Source organism: Gallinula chloropus (genome assembly GCF_964237585.1).
Source record: "Gallinula chloropus genome assembly, chromosome: 23".
NCBI classification, from domain to species: domain Eukaryota; kingdom Metazoa; phylum Chordata; class Aves; order Gruiformes; family Rallidae; genus Gallinula; species Gallinula chloropus.
In genome coordinates, this window is record NC_140108.1 from 6,125,132 (window position 1) to 6,144,644 (window position 19,513).

At 66.9% G+C, this 19,513-nt stretch overlaps 1 protein-coding gene across 1 annotated transcript in view; it reads right to left on the bottom strand.

Annotated features, from left to right (window-relative positions):
• HSPG2 (heparan sulfate proteoglycan 2) overlaps positions 1–17,979 on the bottom strand; it is a gene marked incomplete at its 5' end in the record, with an annotated part of 39,161 nt that extends 21,182 nt beyond the window's left edge. The window contains 35 exons of the mRNA XM_084274706.1: positions 60–152; positions 517–708; positions 788–928; positions 1,003–1,091; positions 1,185–1,234; positions 1,327–1,413; positions 1,500–1,627; positions 1,710–1,823; positions 1,908–2,019; positions 2,106–2,224; positions 2,318–2,497; positions 2,591–2,764; positions 3,560–3,700; positions 4,243–4,310; positions 4,397–4,455; positions 4,543–4,629; positions 4,709–4,836; positions 4,946–5,093; positions 5,165–5,361; positions 5,466–5,642; positions 5,717–5,880; positions 5,959–6,105; positions 6,412–6,560; positions 7,307–7,451; positions 7,573–7,704; positions 8,535–8,654; positions 8,742–8,987; positions 9,806–9,931; positions 10,128–10,288; positions 10,747–10,805; positions 10,897–11,006; positions 11,247–11,312; positions 11,444–11,527; positions 12,261–12,384; positions 17,920–17,979. Coding sequence (XP_084130832.1) covers positions 60–152; positions 517–708; positions 788–928; positions 1,003–1,091; positions 1,185–1,234; positions 1,327–1,413; positions 1,500–1,627; positions 1,710–1,823; positions 1,908–2,019; positions 2,106–2,224; positions 2,318–2,497; positions 2,591–2,764; positions 3,560–3,700; positions 4,243–4,310; positions 4,397–4,455; positions 4,543–4,629; positions 4,709–4,836; positions 4,946–5,093; positions 5,165–5,361; positions 5,466–5,642; positions 5,717–5,880; positions 5,959–6,105; positions 6,412–6,560; positions 7,307–7,451; positions 7,573–7,704; positions 8,535–8,654; positions 8,742–8,987; positions 9,806–9,931; positions 10,128–10,288; positions 10,747–10,805; positions 10,897–11,006; positions 11,247–11,312; positions 11,444–11,527; positions 12,261–12,384; positions 17,920–17,979 — 4,377 coding nt within the window. The remainder of the gene's footprint in view (positions 1–59; positions 153–516; positions 709–787; positions 929–1,002; positions 1,092–1,184; positions 1,235–1,326; positions 1,414–1,499; positions 1,628–1,709; positions 1,824–1,907; positions 2,020–2,105; positions 2,225–2,317; positions 2,498–2,590; positions 2,765–3,559; positions 3,701–4,242; positions 4,311–4,396; positions 4,456–4,542; positions 4,630–4,708; positions 4,837–4,945; positions 5,094–5,164; positions 5,362–5,465; positions 5,643–5,716; positions 5,881–5,958; positions 6,106–6,411; positions 6,561–7,306; positions 7,452–7,572; positions 7,705–8,534; positions 8,655–8,741; positions 8,988–9,805; positions 9,932–10,127; positions 10,289–10,746; positions 10,806–10,896; positions 11,007–11,246; positions 11,313–11,443; positions 11,528–12,260; positions 12,385–17,919) is intronic.
• Positions 17,980–19,513: the final 1,534 nt, after the last annotated feature.

Sequence of the window (19,513 nt, forward strand, 5' to 3'; positions counted from 1 at the left end):
GGGGGTCCTGGGTGCCACCCTCTGTGTGCTCCCCCCTTTCCTGCCAAGCACCCCCATACCGTGATCTGGATGTCGGCGTCAGGCAGGGGGGCTCCCTGCCCCCCCGGGGTGTAGGTCAGGGTGTAGCGGAGACGCCCGCCGTAGGAGCCCACCTGCATGGGGAGATGGGGAGGGGGATTGGGGGGGCAGGGAGGGAGAGGGTGGGGATGGGGAAGTGAAAGGGAAGGGGGGGGAGAATGGGATAGGGATTGGGATGGGGAAAGTGGGAAGGGGATGGGGAAGGGGAGGGGGATGGGGAAGGGGATGGGGATGGAAAAGGGGATGGGAAGGGGGAGAGGGAAGAGGATGAAGGAAAAGGGGGAAATAGAGGAAAAAGGAGAAGGCAGGAGCCAGGGGTCTGCCCCCCAAGCCCTGGGGCAAGCACCCAGGGGTGCCCACAGGGAGCAGGTGCAGGTTCCAGCAGGCTGGGTGCTCCCTCGGGCACCCCTGTCCCCAGGGCAGGAGTCACCCCATTACCTTGTCCCCCTGGTAGGGTGGTGGCAGCTGCCAGTAGTAGGAGTCGGGGGGCAGCTCCCCAAAACGGCTGTAGGTCAGGCGGGGCTGGGGGGTGCCCGGCTCCACCGTGAAGCCGCTGCCCACCCTGGTGCTGCGCTGCCGGTTCACCAGGGCGAATCCCTGGGCATCACCGGGACCGAAAGGCGTCCGGACCTGTAGGGTGGGTGGGGGGGGGAGTTAGGGGCTGAGCAGGGACAGGGACACCCTGGGGACACCCTGGGGACACACTCACGGTGCCGCGGGCGGCGGCGGTGCTGGCGCAGTGCTGGACGATGCCCATGCAGAAGCAGGGCAGGCAGCCGGCCGGCTCGCTGGCACTCAGGTGGAAGTGGTGGGGACGGCAGGTGGCACAGTGGGGACCCTCCACGTTGGCCTGGAGCGAGGGGACAGGGGTGGGTGATGTCCTGTCAGCCCCCCACACTCCGGTTTGGGGACACAGGGACTCACCTTGCAGCGGCACTGCCCGTTGGCGTCGCAGCCCTCGCCGAGGCTGCCGCGCGGGTCGCATTGGCACTGCCCACCTGAGATGCCCGGCTCTGGAAGGAGGGATGGAGGGAGAGCGGTGTGGCACAGCCCCCCCAGTGCCCCCCCTGGGGGATACCCCCTTGCCCCCTCCCCACGGAGCTCACCTCGGCACGGTTCTCCCCGCAGCGGGTCTCCCACATACCCGGGCGAGCACCTATGGGTGGGGGTGAGGGGGGGTTACCAAAACATGCCGAGGAAAAGGAGGGTAGGGTGCACCCCTAAGCCCACCCCAAGTTCCCTTGGCACCTCTCACAGAGGCGCCCGCTGTGTCCTGGGGCGCAGGCGCTGCAGGTGGGCTGCCCGTCCGTGTCCTCAAAGCAGCTCTTAGTCACCCTGTGGAGGGGACACAGGGCTGGGTGAGTCCCCCAAAGGCATCCACTGGGACATGGAGGTCCTGGGGGAATGGCGGTAGCACCTACTGGGTGTCACCATGGGGTCCATGGCAGGGACAGGGCTGGCAATCACCCGGGGTGCCACGGGTGGCATCACCGTAGTAGCCAGGTTGGCACTTGTCACACTGGGGACCCTCGGTGTGATCCCGGCAGCCCTGCGAAGGAGGAAGGGGGTGATGGCGGCAGTGGCAGCACCACAGGGGTCCTTAGGGTGTCCCCTCACTGTCCCCAGCTCACCTGGCAGACGCCGGTCTCGGGGTGGCACTGCCCAGCGTGGCCATGGCACTGGCACGGCTCACAGGTGCCCAGGTAGAGCCCGGCGGTGCTGCGCGTGTAGCCAACGTCGCAGTCCTACGGCGGGGACACGGGGACGGTGGGGTGAGCCAGCGCTTGGGGACCCCAGCACCGTGGTGAGGGGACACCCCAGGGCCTCACCTGGCAGGAGGGGCCACGGTAACCGGCCGGGCAGGCGCAATCCTCGACCTCCAGTGCCGGTGGGCGGCCAGTGGCGTGTGGCACTGCCACGTCCAGGCTGACATCAGCCAGCCTGCGGGGGAGAGGGGATGTCACTATCACCCACCACCCTGCCACACGTGTCCCCACGTCCCTGGGGTGACGTGTGACCCCTGGTACCTGCTCTCCTCTGGGTGATCTGAGTAGGACGCCCGGATCATGAAGAGATCCACATCAGCCAAAGCCATCAGGAGATGCTCGCGGGTGGCATCGCGCCCGTCCGCCCGGCGCCAGGCACGCTGCAGGCACAGCCGGGGGGTGACCGCCACGTCCCCAACCCCATCCCACTATAGGGGGCTAAGGGGGGGACACAGCCACCCGCCAGTGCTCACCTCACGGAAGGGCACGGTGATGGTGGTGGGGATGCCAGCAGCAGGGGTGGCATCGGAGAAGTGTTCCAGCAGGATGCCGTTACCCTGCAGCAGGACGTCGGGCTGGCGCAGCAATGGTTGGGCACCCACCGCCGCTCGGTGCGTCACCGTGTACCGCAGCTCACCACCATACGAGGTCACCTGAGGGGAGGGACACAGTGAGGCTCAGCTCAGAGACACATGCTTCTCATGTGTGTGTGCGTTCCCCCTCCAGCTGGCCCCCGGCGCTGGCACCTTGTCCCCAGTGAAGGGCGCGGGCAGCACCCAGTAGTAGACGTCGGGGGTCAGGTCGCGGAAGGTGTCGAAGAGCAGCTCCCGTGGGGAGGAGAACCGGGCGCCGTCGCGCGTCTCCGTGCCAGCCAGGTTGGACAGGGGCAGAGGTGGCGTGTCCTCGGAGCTGAGGGTGACCTGGAGGGAGCACAAAGGGGCACTGGGGGTGGCACGGCCTGGCATGGTATGGCACAGCACAGTGCAGCTTAGCAGGGCATGACATGGCACCACGCAGCACGGAATGGTGCCACACGGCACAGCCTGCCACGATGCAGCACGCGACGGCACGGTGGCAGCTGGTATGACATGGCACAGCTCACTGTGCCGTGTGATGTTATAGCATGACATGACATGGCACAGCATGGGATGGCCTGGTGCCACATGGCACAGCATGGGAAGACACAGCACGGCATCATGTGGCAAGACATGGCATGGCATAGCACTACAGGGCATGGTAAAGCACGGTATGGCAGTGCGTGGCATGACTCATCACTACAGGCAGTGGCATGTCACAGCATGGCACAACACAGCGTGACACAGCATGACGCAGCACAACACGGTGCAATGTGGCACAGCATGGCACAATGTGGCACAACACGGCACGACACAGCAGGACATGGCACAACACGGCACGATGTGGCACTGCATGGCATGACACAGCAGGACATGGCACAACACGGCATGACATGGCACAGCCTGGCATGACACAGCATGACATGACACAGCATGACATGGCACAACACGGCATGATGTGGCACTGCATGGCATGACACAGCAGGACATGGCACAACACAGCACAACATGGCACAGCATGGCACGGCACAGCATGACATGGCACAACACGGCACGACGTGGCACAACACAGCATGGCAGTACTTGGGACGACACGGCATGACAGGTCTGGCTGGGCATGACACCGCGTGCCACGGGTACCTGGTGGCGGCTCCAGGCGGAGCTGGCGCACTGCCGCGAGACGCCCATGCAGAAGCACTGCAGGCAGCCCTCGGGGTTGGCCGCGCTCAGGTGGAAGGTGCCGGCGGCGCAGGCGTCACACAGCCGGCCCCGCACGTTGGGCTGCGGGACAGGGGTGCCGTGGGTGGGGGTGCCGGGGAGGAGGGGGTCAGACCAACTGGGTGCTTGGGGACTGGGAAGTGGGGTGCTGGGGTGGTGAGTGGGATGGGGATGGGGCATGGAAATGGGAGGTGTGATGCCATGGGGGTGTGGAACAGGCGCTATGGGGGATCCCACTGGGTGCCATGGAGGGGGGATCACACTGCATGTCTTGGGGGAGGGAAGCATAGGTGCCATGGTGGGGGAGCATGGTGGGTGTTGGGGGTGGGGGGGTGGTGAGAATAGGTGTCATGGGGGGAGTCAGGCTGGGTATTATGAGGGGGGAGGGGGGGGGGTCCAGAACAGGTGCTATGGGGGTCAGGTTGGGTGTCCTGGAGGGTCAGAAAGGCACCATGGGGGAGTCACGCTGGGTACCGTGGGCGGGGGGGTCCAAGAACAGGTACCATTGGGGTCAGACTGGGTGCCCCAGGGATCCCACTAGGTGCCCCAGGGGTTCAGACTGGGCACAGTGGGGGATGTGAACCCCCCCCACGCCCTGCCCACACCTTGCAGTGACACGTGCCGCCAGCCACGTCCTTGCCCCCGCGCACGTCGCACTTGACAAGCTCCTGGCCTGCAGACAGCGAGGGTGAGGGGGGGGACAACACCCCCAGGGAGGGGCTTGAGTGGGCCACCCACCCACCAGCACCCCCCACTCACCGACTGGGGTGCACTTGCCGCCTGGCTGGATGGGGTCTCCCTCGTAGCCCGGGGCACACCTATGGGGATGGGTGGGTGATGGGTGGGGTTCTCAGGTGGAAGTGGGGGGGTCACAGGGACCTTTCTGCCCCCCCTGCCCTCCTCACCTCTCGCAGCGGCGGCCGGCGTAACCAGGGGCACAGGCATCACAGGTGGCTTGTCCATCCGTGTCCAAAAAGCAGGACTCTGAAAACCTGCAGGTGACAGTGACGGTGACGCTGGGGTGGTGACACTTTGGGGTGTTGAAGGGGGTCTCCTGGGGTCGGCACCCACCTGCGAGCTGTCTCGGTGTAGGGACAGGGACAAGGGTGACAGGCGGTGGCTGTGCCCTTGGTGGCATCGCCGAAGAAGCCGGGTTTGCACTTCTCACACTGGGGACCCTCCGTGTTGTGCTGACAGTTCTGGGGGGGCACAGGACATGTGGGACACGTGGGACACGTGGGACATGGGGAGGGCGGTGGCACTGTGCCACGTCCCCATCCTGTCACCACAGCCACCCCCCCTCCTTACCAGGCAGTGCCCAAAAACGGGGTCACAGGTGCTGGAGTGGCCATGGCAGCCGCAACCGGAGCAGGTCCCCAAGTAGGGTCCCCTCGTCACCCGCTCGAAGCGGGTGGCACATCGCTGGCACGACAACCCGGTGTAGCCCACGGGACACCTGGGGACACAGTGGTGTGACGGTGCCATCACGGTGGCACCGAGCCCGTGATCCTGCTACCCAACACTCACCTGCACTCCTCCACGTCCCCAGCTGGTCCCAAGCCAGTGTCACCAGGGCTGGTGACATCCATGGCCACGTCGCTGAGCCCCACGCTGGCCATGCGCCCGTCATAGACCGCCCGGATGAAGATGCCCTCCAGCCCCTGCAGCACCAGCAGCAGCAGCTCCCGGCTCACGGGGGCACCCTCCTCATCCTCCCAGTGCTCCTGCCAGGACAGTGACATGGAAAGTCACACCAGGGTACCACCGACATTGGTGTCACCTACCCCTTGGTGCCACCATCCCCGGGACAGCCACCAGCATCACCCACCTCTGTGAAGGGCACGTGCCGCCGGTTGAGGACGTCAGGTCGGGTGGCCCCAGCCCGTGCCCGCAGCTGCCGCCCGTGGCCCCGCAGCACCACGTCGGGGTGGGTGGTGGGCTCAGCAGGACCCCGGCCCAGCCGGTACCGCACCCCATAACTCAGCGCTCCCCCGTAGGCATCCACCTGGCAACGCAGGCAGGGTGTCACAGCAGCTGTACTACCGGTGTCCCCAACCCTCTACCCACCCCTGCTGTCACCTTGTCCCCAAGGAAAGCATCTGGCAGCGCCCAGAAGGCATCGAGGGCCAAGAACCGTCGGGACAGATCCAGGAGCTGGAATTCCTCAGCACCCACATCCACGTGGAGCTGAGTGGCCGAGAGCACCGGCGAGGATGGTGCCGCCGGCACCGTCACGTTGACGCCTGCGGGGAGATGCTCAGCCCCTGGCGAGTCCCTGGTCCCCCCCTCCCCAACCCTGTCCCCTTGTACCCATCACTCACCCTTGAAGTCGTCGGGGCGGTCGAAGCGCAGGCGGAGGCGGTGCCGGTGCCGGGCGGTGGCGCGGCAGGAGGTGGTGATGCCGAAGCAAAAGCAGGGGCGGCAGCGGGATGTCCCTGTCACCTGGAAGTGGCCCTCAGGGCATGGCCCTGCAAGGGTGATGGGTGATGGTGACAGTGCCATGGTGGGGAGGATATATGGGGGAACAAGGGGGGATATGGGGGGGATATGAGGAGAGGAGGGGGGATGTGGGGGGATACAGGGGGAGGAGGGGGGATGTGGGGGGATACAGGGGGAGGAAGGGGGAATGTGGGGGGATACAGGGGGAGGAAGGGGGAATGTGGGGGGATACAGGGGGAGGAAGGGGGAATGTGGGGGGATACAGGGGGAGGAAGGGGGAATGTGGGGGATACAAGGGGAGGAGGGGGGATGTGGGAGGAGTGCAGGGCACTCACCGGGGCGGGTGACAGTGAGGATGCTGTCCGGGATGCCGAAGACCATGCCCAGGGTGTTGATGGCCTCGCAGGTGTAGGCGCCCTGGTCAGCCTCCTTCACGTCGCGGATGGTCAGCGTGCCCTGTCCCGCCTCGCTCGTGATCGACACCCTGCGGGGCTCGTTGGCACCGGGACATGTGTGGCCCCCCACGCCCACAGGCCCCGCCCCACACAACAAGACCCGCCCCCCTTCAAAGCCCCTCCCCAATTTGAGCCCAGCCCCATGCAAACCCCTCCCCAATTCAAGCCCTTTCCCATGCCTCTCCCGCTCAAGCCACGCCCCCATTCAAACCACGCACCCCCATCCAAGCCCCTCCCCATCCAGGCCCCCCACCTCCATTTAACCCCCACCGAAGCCCCTCCCCATTCAAGCCCCTCCCCTGCTCAACCCCCATTCAAGCCCCTCCTTATTCAAGCCACGCCCCATTCAAGCCCCTCCCCACTCAAGCCACGCCGATTCAAGCCCCTCCCCATTCACACCCCGTCCCCATTCAAACCCTTCACATCCCCCGCCCCAGCACAAGCCCCTCCCCATTCACACCCCGTCCCCATTCACACCCCATCCCCATTCAAACCCTTCACATCTCCCTCCCCAGCACAAGCCCCTCCCCATTCACACCCCGTCCCCATTCACACCCCGTCCCCATTCACACCCCGTCCCCATTCACATCCCCCGCCCCCGCACAAGCCCCTCCCCATTCACACCCCATCCCCATTCACCACCACGCCAGCACAAGCCCCGCCCCTTCGCGCCCCGCCCCAATCACGCCCCCGCCCCAGCACAAGCCCCGCCCCCCTCTCTCCATCACAGCCAATCCCTTGGTCTCCCCCGCGCCACGCCCTCGGCCCCGCCCACCTGTGGCTGCTGGGCGTGTGCCCCCAGTTGAGGCGCCAGGTGATGATGGGGGTGGGGACACCGGTGGCCACGCAGGTGAAGGTGACGGTCTGTCCGGGCACCGCACGCACCGACTCCCGCGGCAGCGTCACCACCTGCGGGGGCACTGCCCAATACCCCCCCCCGGCCTGTCACCTCCTGTGGGTCACTGCCCGACTCCCCCTGGCCCGTCGCCGCCCGCTCCTGGCACGCGGTGTCTCCCCACCGCCCGCCGTGACGTCACTCACCGCAGCCGACCTCATCGGAGCGGTCGGGGCAGTCGGGCTCGCGGTCGCACTGGTAGCTGGCGCGGATGCAGCTCCCGCTCGTCACACACCGGAACTCCGCCGGGCCGCAGGCAGCACCGGGGGCCTTGGTGGCTGTAAGCGGGGATGGGGACGGGCATCAAGCGTCAGCGCATCACCACGTCACTGTGTGACCACGTCACCGCGTCACCACATCAGCACGTCACTGCGTCACCACGTCACCGCGTCACCACATCACCACGTCACTGTGTCACCACATCACCACGTGACTGCATCACTGCGTCACCACATCACCACGTGACTGCATCACTGCGTCACCACATCGCCACGTCACTGTGTCACCGCATCACCATGTCACTGTGTCACCGCATCACCGCGTCACCACATCACCACGTCACTGCACCACCACATCATCACATTGCCATGTCGTGTCACCACATCACTGCATCACAACATCACCACGTCACTGTCACCACATCACCATGTCACCACGTGACTGCATCACCGTGTCACCATATCGCCACATCACTGCATCACCACATCACTGTGTCGCATCACCGCATCACTGCATCACCACCTCACTGCGTCACTGCGTCACCACTTCACCGCATCACCACATCACCATGTCACCACCTCACCGCGTCACCGCGTCACCACCTCACCGCGTCACCACATCACTGCATCACATCACCACCGCACCGCGTCACCATGTCACCACATCACCACACCACTGTGCTACTGCATCACCATGCCACCATGTCACTGTGTCACCGCATCACCGCGTCACCGCATCACCACGTCACCGCGTCACCACATCACCATATCACCACGTCACCACATCACCACTTCACCACATCACCACATCACCACGTCACCACGTCACCACATCACCGTGTCACATCACTGTGTCACAAGCCACCACTTCACGGTGTCACCGCACTCACGACAATCGTCCTCATCCGACCCGTCTCCGCAGTCGTTCTCGCCGTCGCAGCGCCAGAGCTTCAGGGCGCAGTGCCCGTTGCGGCACTTGAACTCGTTGGGTTCACACGGCGACGGGGTGCCTGTGGTGAGGATGAGGGGGGTGGGTGTCAGCACCCACCAGGTCCCCCCCCAACCCGTGTGTGTGTGTCCCCTCGCCACCAGCTCACCGCAAGCCTCCTCGTCGCTGCCGTCGGCGCAGTCGCGCTCGCCGTCGCAGAGGTAGTCGCGGGGGACGCAGCGCCCGTCGGCGCAGGCGGCTTCGCCCGCTTGGCACCCGCCCGCCCCCGGCTTGTGGGGCCGTGGGGTGAGCGGGCGGCGCAGCGGCGGCGTGGCGGTGACGGTGGCGGCCGTGGTCAGCGGGCGGGTGGTGGCCGGGCGGGGGGTGGTGGGAGGAGGAGGCGGCGGCGGGAGGTCTGTGGGGATGGGGTATGAGGGCGATGGGGGGGAATGGGGGGTCGTGGGGGGGAGTAGGGGGGCAATGGGGGTTATGGGGGAGAAATGGGGGAGCAATGGGAGTTTGGGGGCCAATGGAGGGGAATGGGGGGCAATGAGGGGGAATGGGGGGCAATGGGGGGGAATGGGGGGCAATGGGGGAAATGGGGGGCAATGAGGGGGAATGAGGGGGCAATGGGGGTTATGAGGGTCATGGGGTAATGGGGGGAATGGGGGGAAATAGGAGGAATGGGGGAAATGGGGGGGCAGTGAGGGGGCAATTGGGGGGAATGGGAATGGGAGAGAACAGGGTGTCATGGGGGGAATAGGGGGGCAATGAGGGTTATAGGGGAGCAATGGGGGTTTGGGGGCCAATGGAGGGGAATGGGGGGCAATGAGGGGAAATGGGGGGTAATGAGGGGCAATGGGGGGGCAATGGGGGTTATGAGGGTCATGGGGGTAATGGGGGGAAATAGGAGGAATGGGGGAAATGGGGGGGCAGTGAGGAGGCAAAGGGGGAAATGGGGGTTTTTTGGGGGAAATGGGGGTTATGGGGGAAATGGGATGGAATGTGGGAATGGGGGGACAACGGGGGGAATGGGGGGGTCAATGAGGGGAATGGGGGTATGGGGTTATGGGGGGGAAATAGGTGCACAGGGGGGTTATGGGGGTTAATGGGGGAAATGGGGTGAAGTGGTGGGGATTACAAGGAGATTATGGGGGGGAAATGGGGGTACTGGGGGTGGCTTATGTGGGAAATCTGGGGGGGGGGGGGCAGTGTTTTCTGGGGGTGCCTCACCACAGCCGTCCTCATCGGAGGCGTCGCGGCAGTCGGGCCGGCGGTCGCAGCGGTACTCGCCCGCGACGCATTCGCCGCTGCCACAGGCGAACTCCAGGGGGGTGCAGGTGCGTGGGTGGGGGGTCACTGGGCGGGGGTAGAGATTTGGGGTGAGGGTGGGTCAAGACACACCATGAAACCACAGGATGTGATGGCCTGTGGGTTAATATGGGGTGGTCTGAGCCCCCCCCAAACTGTAACTCCCCCAGGCTCCTTCACAGCCCCCCCAGACCCTCCCGGACCCCCCACCCCCCCTGCCCTGAGACCCCTCCCAGGTGCTCACCGGCCCCCAGGCGCCGGAACTGGAAGCCGTGGGGGGAGGTGTGGTAGGAGGCGATGGAGCCGGCGGCCAGCAGGTCCCGCAGGACCCCCCCCAGCTGCTCCTCATCCCCGTTCCCCTCCGAGCCCACGTCCAGCTCCACGAAGACGTCACCTTCCAGCTCCCTGTGGGCGCAAGTCAGCACCCCAAAACCCACCCCGCACCCCAAAACCTCCCCTGCGCCCCCCCCAAACCCTCCCCATCACCCCTAACCTCCCTAAAGACCCCCCACCAAACCTCCCCATCCCCTCCCAGACACCCTGCAACCCCAAAACCTCCCCCCATCACCCCTAACCCCTCCCACAGACCCCCCAAAACCTCCCCATCATCCTTAAACCCCCCAACCCTTCCAGTGACCCCCAAACCTCCCCCACACCCCAAACCCCTAACCTCCACCACCCCTCTGCACCCCAACACCTTCCCATCATTTCAACCTCCCCAATACCCCCACAAACCTCCTCACCCCCCAATTCCTCTTGCCCTCCCAAGCACCCCAAGCCCCCCCCCAACCCCCCAAGCCCCCTGAGCCCCCCCCCAACCCCCCGAATTCCCCCTGAGCCCCCCCCAAACTCCCCCTGCTCACTTGATGAAGACCACGCTGACGACCTGCTCCCCGGGCACCTTGTAATACTCTGACTCCAGCTGATATTTGGGGGAGGGGGACAGAGAAACAGGGGGGTCAGGGCGCTCCATGGGGTGCCCCCCAAGCACCCCCCCGTGCCCCCATCCTCACCGTATCCACCACGGCCTCGGAAATCTCCCGGAACTCCTCGGACTCGGGGTCCTCCAGCTGTGGGCTGTAGTCGATGCTGCGGGTGAAGTTCACCAGTGCCCGGAAATAAACTGGGGAGGGGGGGGTAAAAAGTGTGTGTGTGGGGTGGGTGACACCTGCACCCCAAAAATAGACATACACAACCCCCACCCCCCCCAGGATCACCCACCCATCCATCCAGCTGTGACACCCCCCCTCAGCTGTGCCCCCCCCCCCGCCCCCAGCCCCTTCCCCAATATGCAGCATCAGGAGAGAAAAGTGGGGGGTGCAGCAAGAGGGGGGGGGGTGTCCCCCCAAAATGTGTCACTTACTCAGCGGGGGGTCGTCCTCGGGCTCAGCCACCACCATGCCCGCCGGCGCGGGAGGGGGGCCGGGGGCTGCCCGCCGAGGAGGAGGAGGAGGATGAGGAGGAAGAGAAGACAGAGGAGGATGAAGAGGAGACAGAGCTTGAGAGCGGTGGCGCGGTGACAGCCGGGGGGACGGGTGACACCCCGTGGTGTCCCCTTACCGGTGGGTGCCAGCCCGATGCTGGGTGCATGGGTGGTGCTCGCCGGTGACCAGGTGACGCCGCTGCCGTCCTCCCCGCTGCCATCTGCCGTGGGGGATGTCAGGGGTGGCACCCGGCGTGGTGACACCCCCACCCACCCTGTGTCACCTTAGCGCTGCACGCCACCTGGTCCCTCACCATCAGGCATGGGGACAGCACGGGTGGCACTCGCCCAGCGTGACACCCACCCACGGTGCCACCCATCCCTGGTGACACCCACCCAGCCTGTGCCACCGTAGTGCTGGATGCCACCAGGTCCCACAGCCATCTGCCATGGGACAGCACAGGTGGCACCCACCTACGGTGACACCCAACCCCGGTGACACCCTGCCACCCTGTGCCACCTTACTGCTGGATGCCACCAGGTCCCATTGCCACCAGCCATGGGGACAGCATGGGTGGCACCCTCCCAGTCTGTGCCACTGTAATTATGGATGCCACCAGGTCCCACAGCCATCTGCCATGGGACAGCACAGGTGGCACCCACCTATGGTGACACCCTGCCACCCTGTGCCACCTTACTGCTGGATGCCACCAGGTCCCATTGCCACCAGCCATCCCTAGTGACACCCACCCACGGTGACACCTCCCCAGACCAGCACCCAGCCATGGTGACACTCACCCATGACGACACCCATCCAACCCCATGCCACCTCACTCCTGGACGCCACCGGGTCCCATTGCCACCCGCCATGGGGACAGAATGAGCGCCACTCACCCAGGGTGCCACACCACCCACGGTGCCACCCCCCACGGTGCCACCCCGTGCCACCTTTACCTCCAGATGCCACCAGGTCCTCATCATCGGAGAGCTGCGCGTAGTACCGGCGTCCCCGCGTGCCCCCGACCCGGTCGGCCACCGTGTCCTCAGGGAAGGAGGTCTCAGCCAAGCCCCGGGTGACCTGGGGAGGGGGACACAGGCGTCACCCCCCCGCCATGCCATGCGCCAGGCCGCGGTGCTGGCACTGGGGGGGGGGGGACGGACACCCACGCGGGTGGGTGCTGGCAGGGCCGGGGCCGCATAGCTGCGCGGTGCTGTCACGGCCGGCGCGGGGAGGGGGGGGACACGATGAGCTCATCACCCCCTCACCGCATTCCTGCGCCGCCACCGCACCGCCACGGCAGCGGGCACACGCGTGTGCGGGCACACGGGGAGCTGGGGGTGGGCTGGGGTGGGGGGTGAGGGGAGCACGGGGGGTGCACATGGGTTTGCACACGTGTGTGAGCCCAGACATGGGTTTGCACACGCGTGTGAGCCCATATGGCCATGTGTGCTGCTGTGAGCATGCGGGGCACACGCGTGTGCGGGCACACGGGGAGCTGGGGGTGGGCTGGGGTGGGGGGAGCACGGGGGGTGCACATGGGTTTGCATACGTGTGTGAGCCCAGACATGGGTTTGCACACGCGTGTGAGCCCATATGGCCATGTGTGCTGCTGTGAGCATGCGGGGCACACACGTGTGCGGGCACACGGGGAGCTGGGGGTGGGCTGGGGTGGGGGGTGAGGGGAGCACGGGGGATGCACATGGGTTTGCACACGTGTGTGAGCCCATACATGGGTTTGCACATGTGTGTGAGCTCATACATGGGTTTGCACACATGTGAGCCCATATATGGATTTGCACACGTGTGTGAGCCCACACACGGGTTTGCACACATGTGTGAGCCCACGTAGCCATATGTGCTGCTGTGAGCATGCAGGGCACACGTGTGTGCGGGCACACAGGGAGCAGGGAGTGGGCTGGGGGGGGGATGAGGGGAGCACAGGAGGTTCACATGGGTTTGCACACGTGTGTGAGCCCACACACACATTTGCACACACATGTGAGCTGTGAGCACGCAGCCACCACACGTGTCCACACAGGCGATGCGGGATGCGTGTGCACGCTACACGCATGTGGTGACACTGGGGGACACACACACACCCCGTGCACACCCGGCTGCACCACCACCTGTGCACACTGACACGGGGATTCCCCCCATGCACACGCGTGTGCTCACCCAGACACACAGCGCAGTGCACAGCTGCCCTTGCACCACCACCACATGTGCACACCCACACGTGTGCACACCCACCACACGTGACAGTGCACACGCATTTGCACGCCCGGTGCCAGCAGCGGCGGGGGCCCCCCGGCCTCCCCCCCCCTCCCCAAACCTTCCCCCCCCCCCCCCGGCACCCGCCGTGGCGTGGAATCCGTCGGGGCAGCACTTTGCTGTGCAAACAAGCGCCAGGGGATTAAGCGGGCGCTGGGATGGGGGGGGGAGAATAAGGGGGGGACGTGCCCGCTCGCCTGCATGGGAGGGGGCACCCAGCACCCCAAAGGAGTCCGGGTTGGGATGGGGGGGGTGGCACCCTGTGGGTGCCAGCCGGGTCCTGGATGCTTGAGGGGAGGGAGGTGGGTGGGGGTGCAGAGGGGAAACTGAGGCACGGGGAGCCCAGGCGGGCAGTGAGCAGGGGAGTGCTCTGCTGCTGCCCCTCCCCACACACACACACACATGCACCGAGTGTGTACGTGCTCTGCCATCATCCTCCCACGCACACATGCACCGAGTGTGTACGTGCTCTGCTGCTGCCCCCCAACACATGCACCGAGCGCAAGGGGTTCCTTGGTACTGCCCTCCCCCCGTACACACGTGCACTGAGTGTGTATGGGCTCTGCCGCTGCCCCCCACACTCACACCGAGTGTGGGGGTTCTCTACCACTGCTCCCCAACACATGCACCGAGTGTGGGGGTTCTCTGCTGCTGCACACACACACACACACCCCCCCCCTCACCAAGTGAGCGGGTCCTCTGCTACTGCCCCCCACACATGCAACGAGCGCAGGGGTTCTCTGCCACTGCCCCCCAACACATGAACTGAGTATGGGGGTTCTCTGCTACAGCTCCCTATATGTGCACCGAGTGTGGGGGTTCTCTGCCGCTGCTTCTCTGCTGCTGCCCCCCACACATGCACCGAGTGTGGGGGTTCTCTGCCGCTGTGCCCCCCCCCCCACACACACACACACACACTCGCCAAGTGAGGGGGTTCTCTGCTGCTTCCCCCCACACATGCACCGAGTGTGGGGGGTCCTCTGCTACTGTGCTCCCACACACACACCAAGCGAGGGGGTTCTCTGCCACTGGCCCCCACACATGCACCGAGTGTGGAGGTTCTCTGCTACAGCTCCCCACACATGCACCGAGTGGGGGGGTTCTCTGCCACTGGCCCCCACACATGCACCGAGTGGGGGGGTTCTCTGCTACAGCTCCCCACACATGCACCGAGTGGGGGGGTTCTCTGCCACTGGCCCCCACACATGTACCGAGTGTGGGGGTTCTCTGCTACAGCTCCCCACACATGCACTGAGTGTGGGGGTTCTCTGCCTCTTCCCCCCCCCCCCCCCAACACACATGCACCAAGCTGGGGGGGTTCTCTGCCGCTGCCCCACAGGCAGCAGGGCCCCTGCAGCCAGGCGGAAGGGCAGCTTGCCTGTCCCGGCAGCCGTGGCCGGGGTGGGGGCCGGTCACCCCTCTCCTGTTACCGGAAGCCCCCCCCCCCACCCCCCCCTCCCCGTAGTCCGGCCCCGCACCCGGACGCCTGGGTTCCCGGGGCCGGGGCACCGCGCCCGGCCGGACGCCGCCGCCGCTCACATTTTCCACTCTCCGAACCAGATTCTGCCCCGCACCCTGGGGAAAGGGGGGGCGGGATGGATGTGAGGGGGGGGGGGGGGCGGGGGGTGCGAGGAAGAGGAGGGTGAGGAAGCACCACCCTGCCCCTACGTGTGGCTTCTCCCCAGGAATCTCACGCCCCAGATTTGGGAGGGGAGGGGGGATCTCAACACCTCCCCCCCCCCCTCCTCCTCAAACTGGCTTCCTCATTGCAATCTGGATGTGCCCCCCCCCCAAAAAAATCCCCCCCCTAGATGGCCTCCCCAATAATCTGGACGTGCCCCCCCCCCCCCTTACTTCATCCGGCTGAGGAAGAGGAGGTGACGCACGGCAGGAATAATAACCGGGGGGGTTATTAATAGCAGCCCCCCCCCCCCCAGTCTTATTGTTCCCCCAAGGTCGCAGCTACGAGGTGTTGCCCCCCCCCCCCCCCGAAAAAACAACCAGCCCTTCCTCTTCCTTTGGGGGGTCCCTCGGGATTTAGGGGACCCCGCTGCAGAGCTGAGCCCCCCCCCCCGGCTTTTTGGGGGGGGGGAGTGTGGACCCTACTGCCTGGGTTTAGGGGGGGGGGGGGGGCACAGACTCCCCAGCCTTGGGGTGGGGGGGGGGAGCTGCCAGCACAGCTGGCGGGATGCTGCTCCCTTGGGGGGGATGGGGGGGTACAGGCAGCTGCTTAACCCCCCCTCCCCCCAGCCCCCGGTGATTTGGGGTGAAAACAGCTGCGGGGTCAAAGTGACTCCGGGGTGGGGGTGGGGGGGGGCGCACACACACACACAAGGTGGGGGGGGGGGGCCCGAAATATGTGTGACCCCCCCCCCGCTGCATTCCTCCCCGCTGGCATTGCCTAATTTATCCCAAAAGAGCCGGGTTGGGCTTTTTTTAGGGGGGGGGGGGGACGGGAACGCCCCGAGGGCGCCGGGTTGGGCCGCCTTCCCCCCCCCCGCCTCTCTCTCTCTCTCTCTCTCTCTCCCCCCCCCCCCCCGCCATCCCCCCCCCCCGGCCGGGCCATCTTTGGCGATGGGAAAGAACCGAAGCGCCGGGAGCGGCCGGGCCACGTGCACGGGGGGCCTGAAGGGAGGGGGGGGGGGCATCCCCAAATCTCCTACTGGGTCTCCATGGGGAACACTAACAACCCCCCCCCCAACACCCCCCCTATCCACTTCCAACGCCCCCCCCCCCCCCCTCCAGGCGTGGGGGCGAGCGGGCACACGAGCGTGCAAGAGCGCGCAGGGAGGTCTGAGCAGCCCGGGGGGGTGTGGGGTGTGTGTGCACACGCGTGTGCGTGGCCCCCCCCCACCCCTTTCCCCACCCCTTCCCCCCCCCCAGGCCTGGCGATCTTATCGCACATTCCTGCTGCGCCCTCACCCCCCCCCCCTTAACCCTTCATAGCCCGGGGGGGGGATGGGGGTCACCCCATCATCACCCCACCCCCCTCCCGTGGAGTGGGTGGACCCCCCCCAATTGGTTTTTTGGGGGGATACACCCCCCCAGCATCCCAGAAGGGGGATATTGGGGTGACCCCCCCCATCAGGGTGTCCCCAAATCCCCCCCTTGTCCCACAGCAGAATGGGGCGGGGGGGTGTGTGTGGGATGCTGGGGGGAGCAAAGTGGGGGGCACCCCCTTGTCCCCACCCTGCCCCCTCTTTTCCCCGCCGGGACGTGGGTGGGAGCCCCACGGCGGGGGGGGGGGCAGCCCTGCCAGCATGGCCCCGAGCAACAAGGCCCCCTCTGTTCTCTGCCCCGGGCATCGTCCCAGCCCCAAACCACCCCCCCTGGTGTGTCCCCCCCCACCCCGGTACGAGGGGGGTGCCCCCCACATCACTACCAGCCCCTCCCCCATACTCCTGCTTGAGGGTCTCCCCATCAATTAGGGGGTGTCCTGCCCCCCAGGGGGCAAACCCACCTCGCCCCCGCCCTGGGGGGACACAGGGGTGTGTCTGCCCCCCCCCTTCCCCTCCCGCACCCCAACTGGGTGTGACACCCCCCCCCCCCAAGGGGGACGCACCCCCCGGGGGGGTATTTTGGGAGAGTTATTTTTAGGGTGCCCGGCGCCACCCGTCACCCTTTAAATTTAGCTGGGGTGGGAGAGGGGCGCGGCGGGGGGGGGCAGCACCCCAAAAGCGGGACGTACCCCCCCATACGCGACTCCCACCCGGGGCGGGGGGACACACAGTGGGGTACCGGGGGGCACAACACGACCCCCAGGGTTACAGACACTTTACGGATGATGGGGGAACCCCCCGGGGGGACCCCGATTCCCCGGGGGCTGGGGGGGGTGTCCTCATGCGCCCCCGTTCCCCAGGGGACCCCGAGTCTGCTCGGGGATGGGCGTGGGGGGTGGGGACACCACGCGCCCCGGGGGACCCCCCCCCAACCCCGGCCGGGACGGGGGATGGAGGTTGGGGAACCCCCCTCACCTCGGAGCCCGGGGAGACCCCAATTCCCAGGGCAGCATCGGGGGGGGGAAGGGGGTCTCCGCATCCCCCCGGCACACAGAGCGGGGGGGGGGGGTTGGACACACCCCAATTCCCTCCGGCGACACCACGACCCCTCCAACTCAGGACACCCCGCGGGGGGGTCCCACCTCCCTGAGGAGACCCCCGAACTCCTTCAGCAGCTCCAAACCCCAACGTGGAGGGGGGTACAACCAGAGGGAAGCCCCAAAAACCCTTCTAGGGGACCCCAACTCCTTCGGGGACACCCCCCGCCCACTCACACTGCCCGGGGGGGACCCCAACCCCGAGGGGAAGGCGGGGGGGGGGGGGACACGGGGGACACACTCACTCCGAGGAGGGCTCCGAGCAGCAGGAGGGCGCCCAGCGCCGCCGTCCCCCGCGGCCCCATCGCCCGCTCCGGCCCCGCCGTCCCGGCCCGTCCCGCTCCGTCCCGCTCCGCTCCGCGCCGCCGCCCGCCCCGCCAGCAACGCGCCGCCCCGCGCGGGGCGGGGCACGGGGGCGCGCACAAGGCGGAGGGGGGGGTGGGTGGGGGGGGAGCGGGAGCGCGCGCGGGACGGGGCGGGACGGGACGGGACGGGTTGTGGGGGGGGGGGGAACTGTGGGAAGTTGGAAGGGGACACGGGACACGGGGGGACACGGGAGGGACATGGGGGGACACGGGGGGGACACGGCTGGGTGTAGCGCGGGGACATGGGGACCCCGTGGGGACCCGTCCAGGGAGTTGGAAGGGGACACGGGACACGGGGGGACACGGGAGGGACACGGGGGGGACACGGGAGGGACACGGGGGGACACGGCCGGGTGTAGCGCGGGGACACGGTGGGGTGGGGACACCGTGGGGACACCGTGGGGACCCGTCCAGGGAGTTGGAAGGGGACACGGGACACGGGGGGACACGGGAGGGACACGGGGGGACATGGGGGACACGGCCAGGTGTAGCGTGGGGACACAGTGGGGTGGGGACACATCCAGGGAGTTGGAAGGAGACACGGGACACGGGAGGGACACGGGAGGGACACGGGGGGGACACGGGGGGACATGGGGGGACACGGCTGGGTGTAGCGCGGGGACACAGGGACCCCGTGGGGACCCGTCCAGGGAGTTGGAAGGGGACCCGGGACACGGGAGGGACACGGGGGGGACACGGGGGGACACGGCCGGGTGTAGCATGGGGACACGGCGGGGTGGGGACACCGTGGGGACACCGTGGGGACCTGTCCAGGGAGTTGGAATGGGACACGGAGGGGGTTCACGGTGGGGACACCTCTGGGAAACTCTGGGGACACCTTGGGGACGCTTCTGGGGAGTCAGAAGGTGACACAGGGTGTGGGGGACACAGTGGGACACCTCCAGGAACTTGCATGGGGACACGGGGGGACATGGGAGGGACACAGGGGGACACACGGGAGGGACACGGGGGGACACGTCCAGGATATCATACGGGGACACGGAGTGCAGGGGACACCGTGGGGACACCGTAGGGACACCTCCAGGGAGCTGGAAGGGGACACGGGGGATGACACCATGGGGACACGGGGGGGACACCTCTGGGAAACCTTGAGGACACCTTGGGGATGCTTCTGGGGAGTCGGAAGGGGACACGGGGTGTGGGGGACACCTCCAGGAACGTGCACGGGGACACAGGGGGGACATGGGGGACACCCATCCGGGGTGTAGCATGGGGACACGAGGTGTGGGGGACACCGTGGGGACACTTCTGGGGAGTCGGAAGGGGACACGGGGTGTGGGGGACACCGTGGGGACACTTCTGGGGAGTCGGAAGGGGACACGAAGGGCATGGGGACACAGGGGGACGCCTCTGGGACACCTATGGGGTGTAGCATGCGGACACAGAGTGCAGGGGGACACCATGGGGATACCTCTGGGACACCAGCAGAGAGTCAGAAGAGGACACAGGGTGC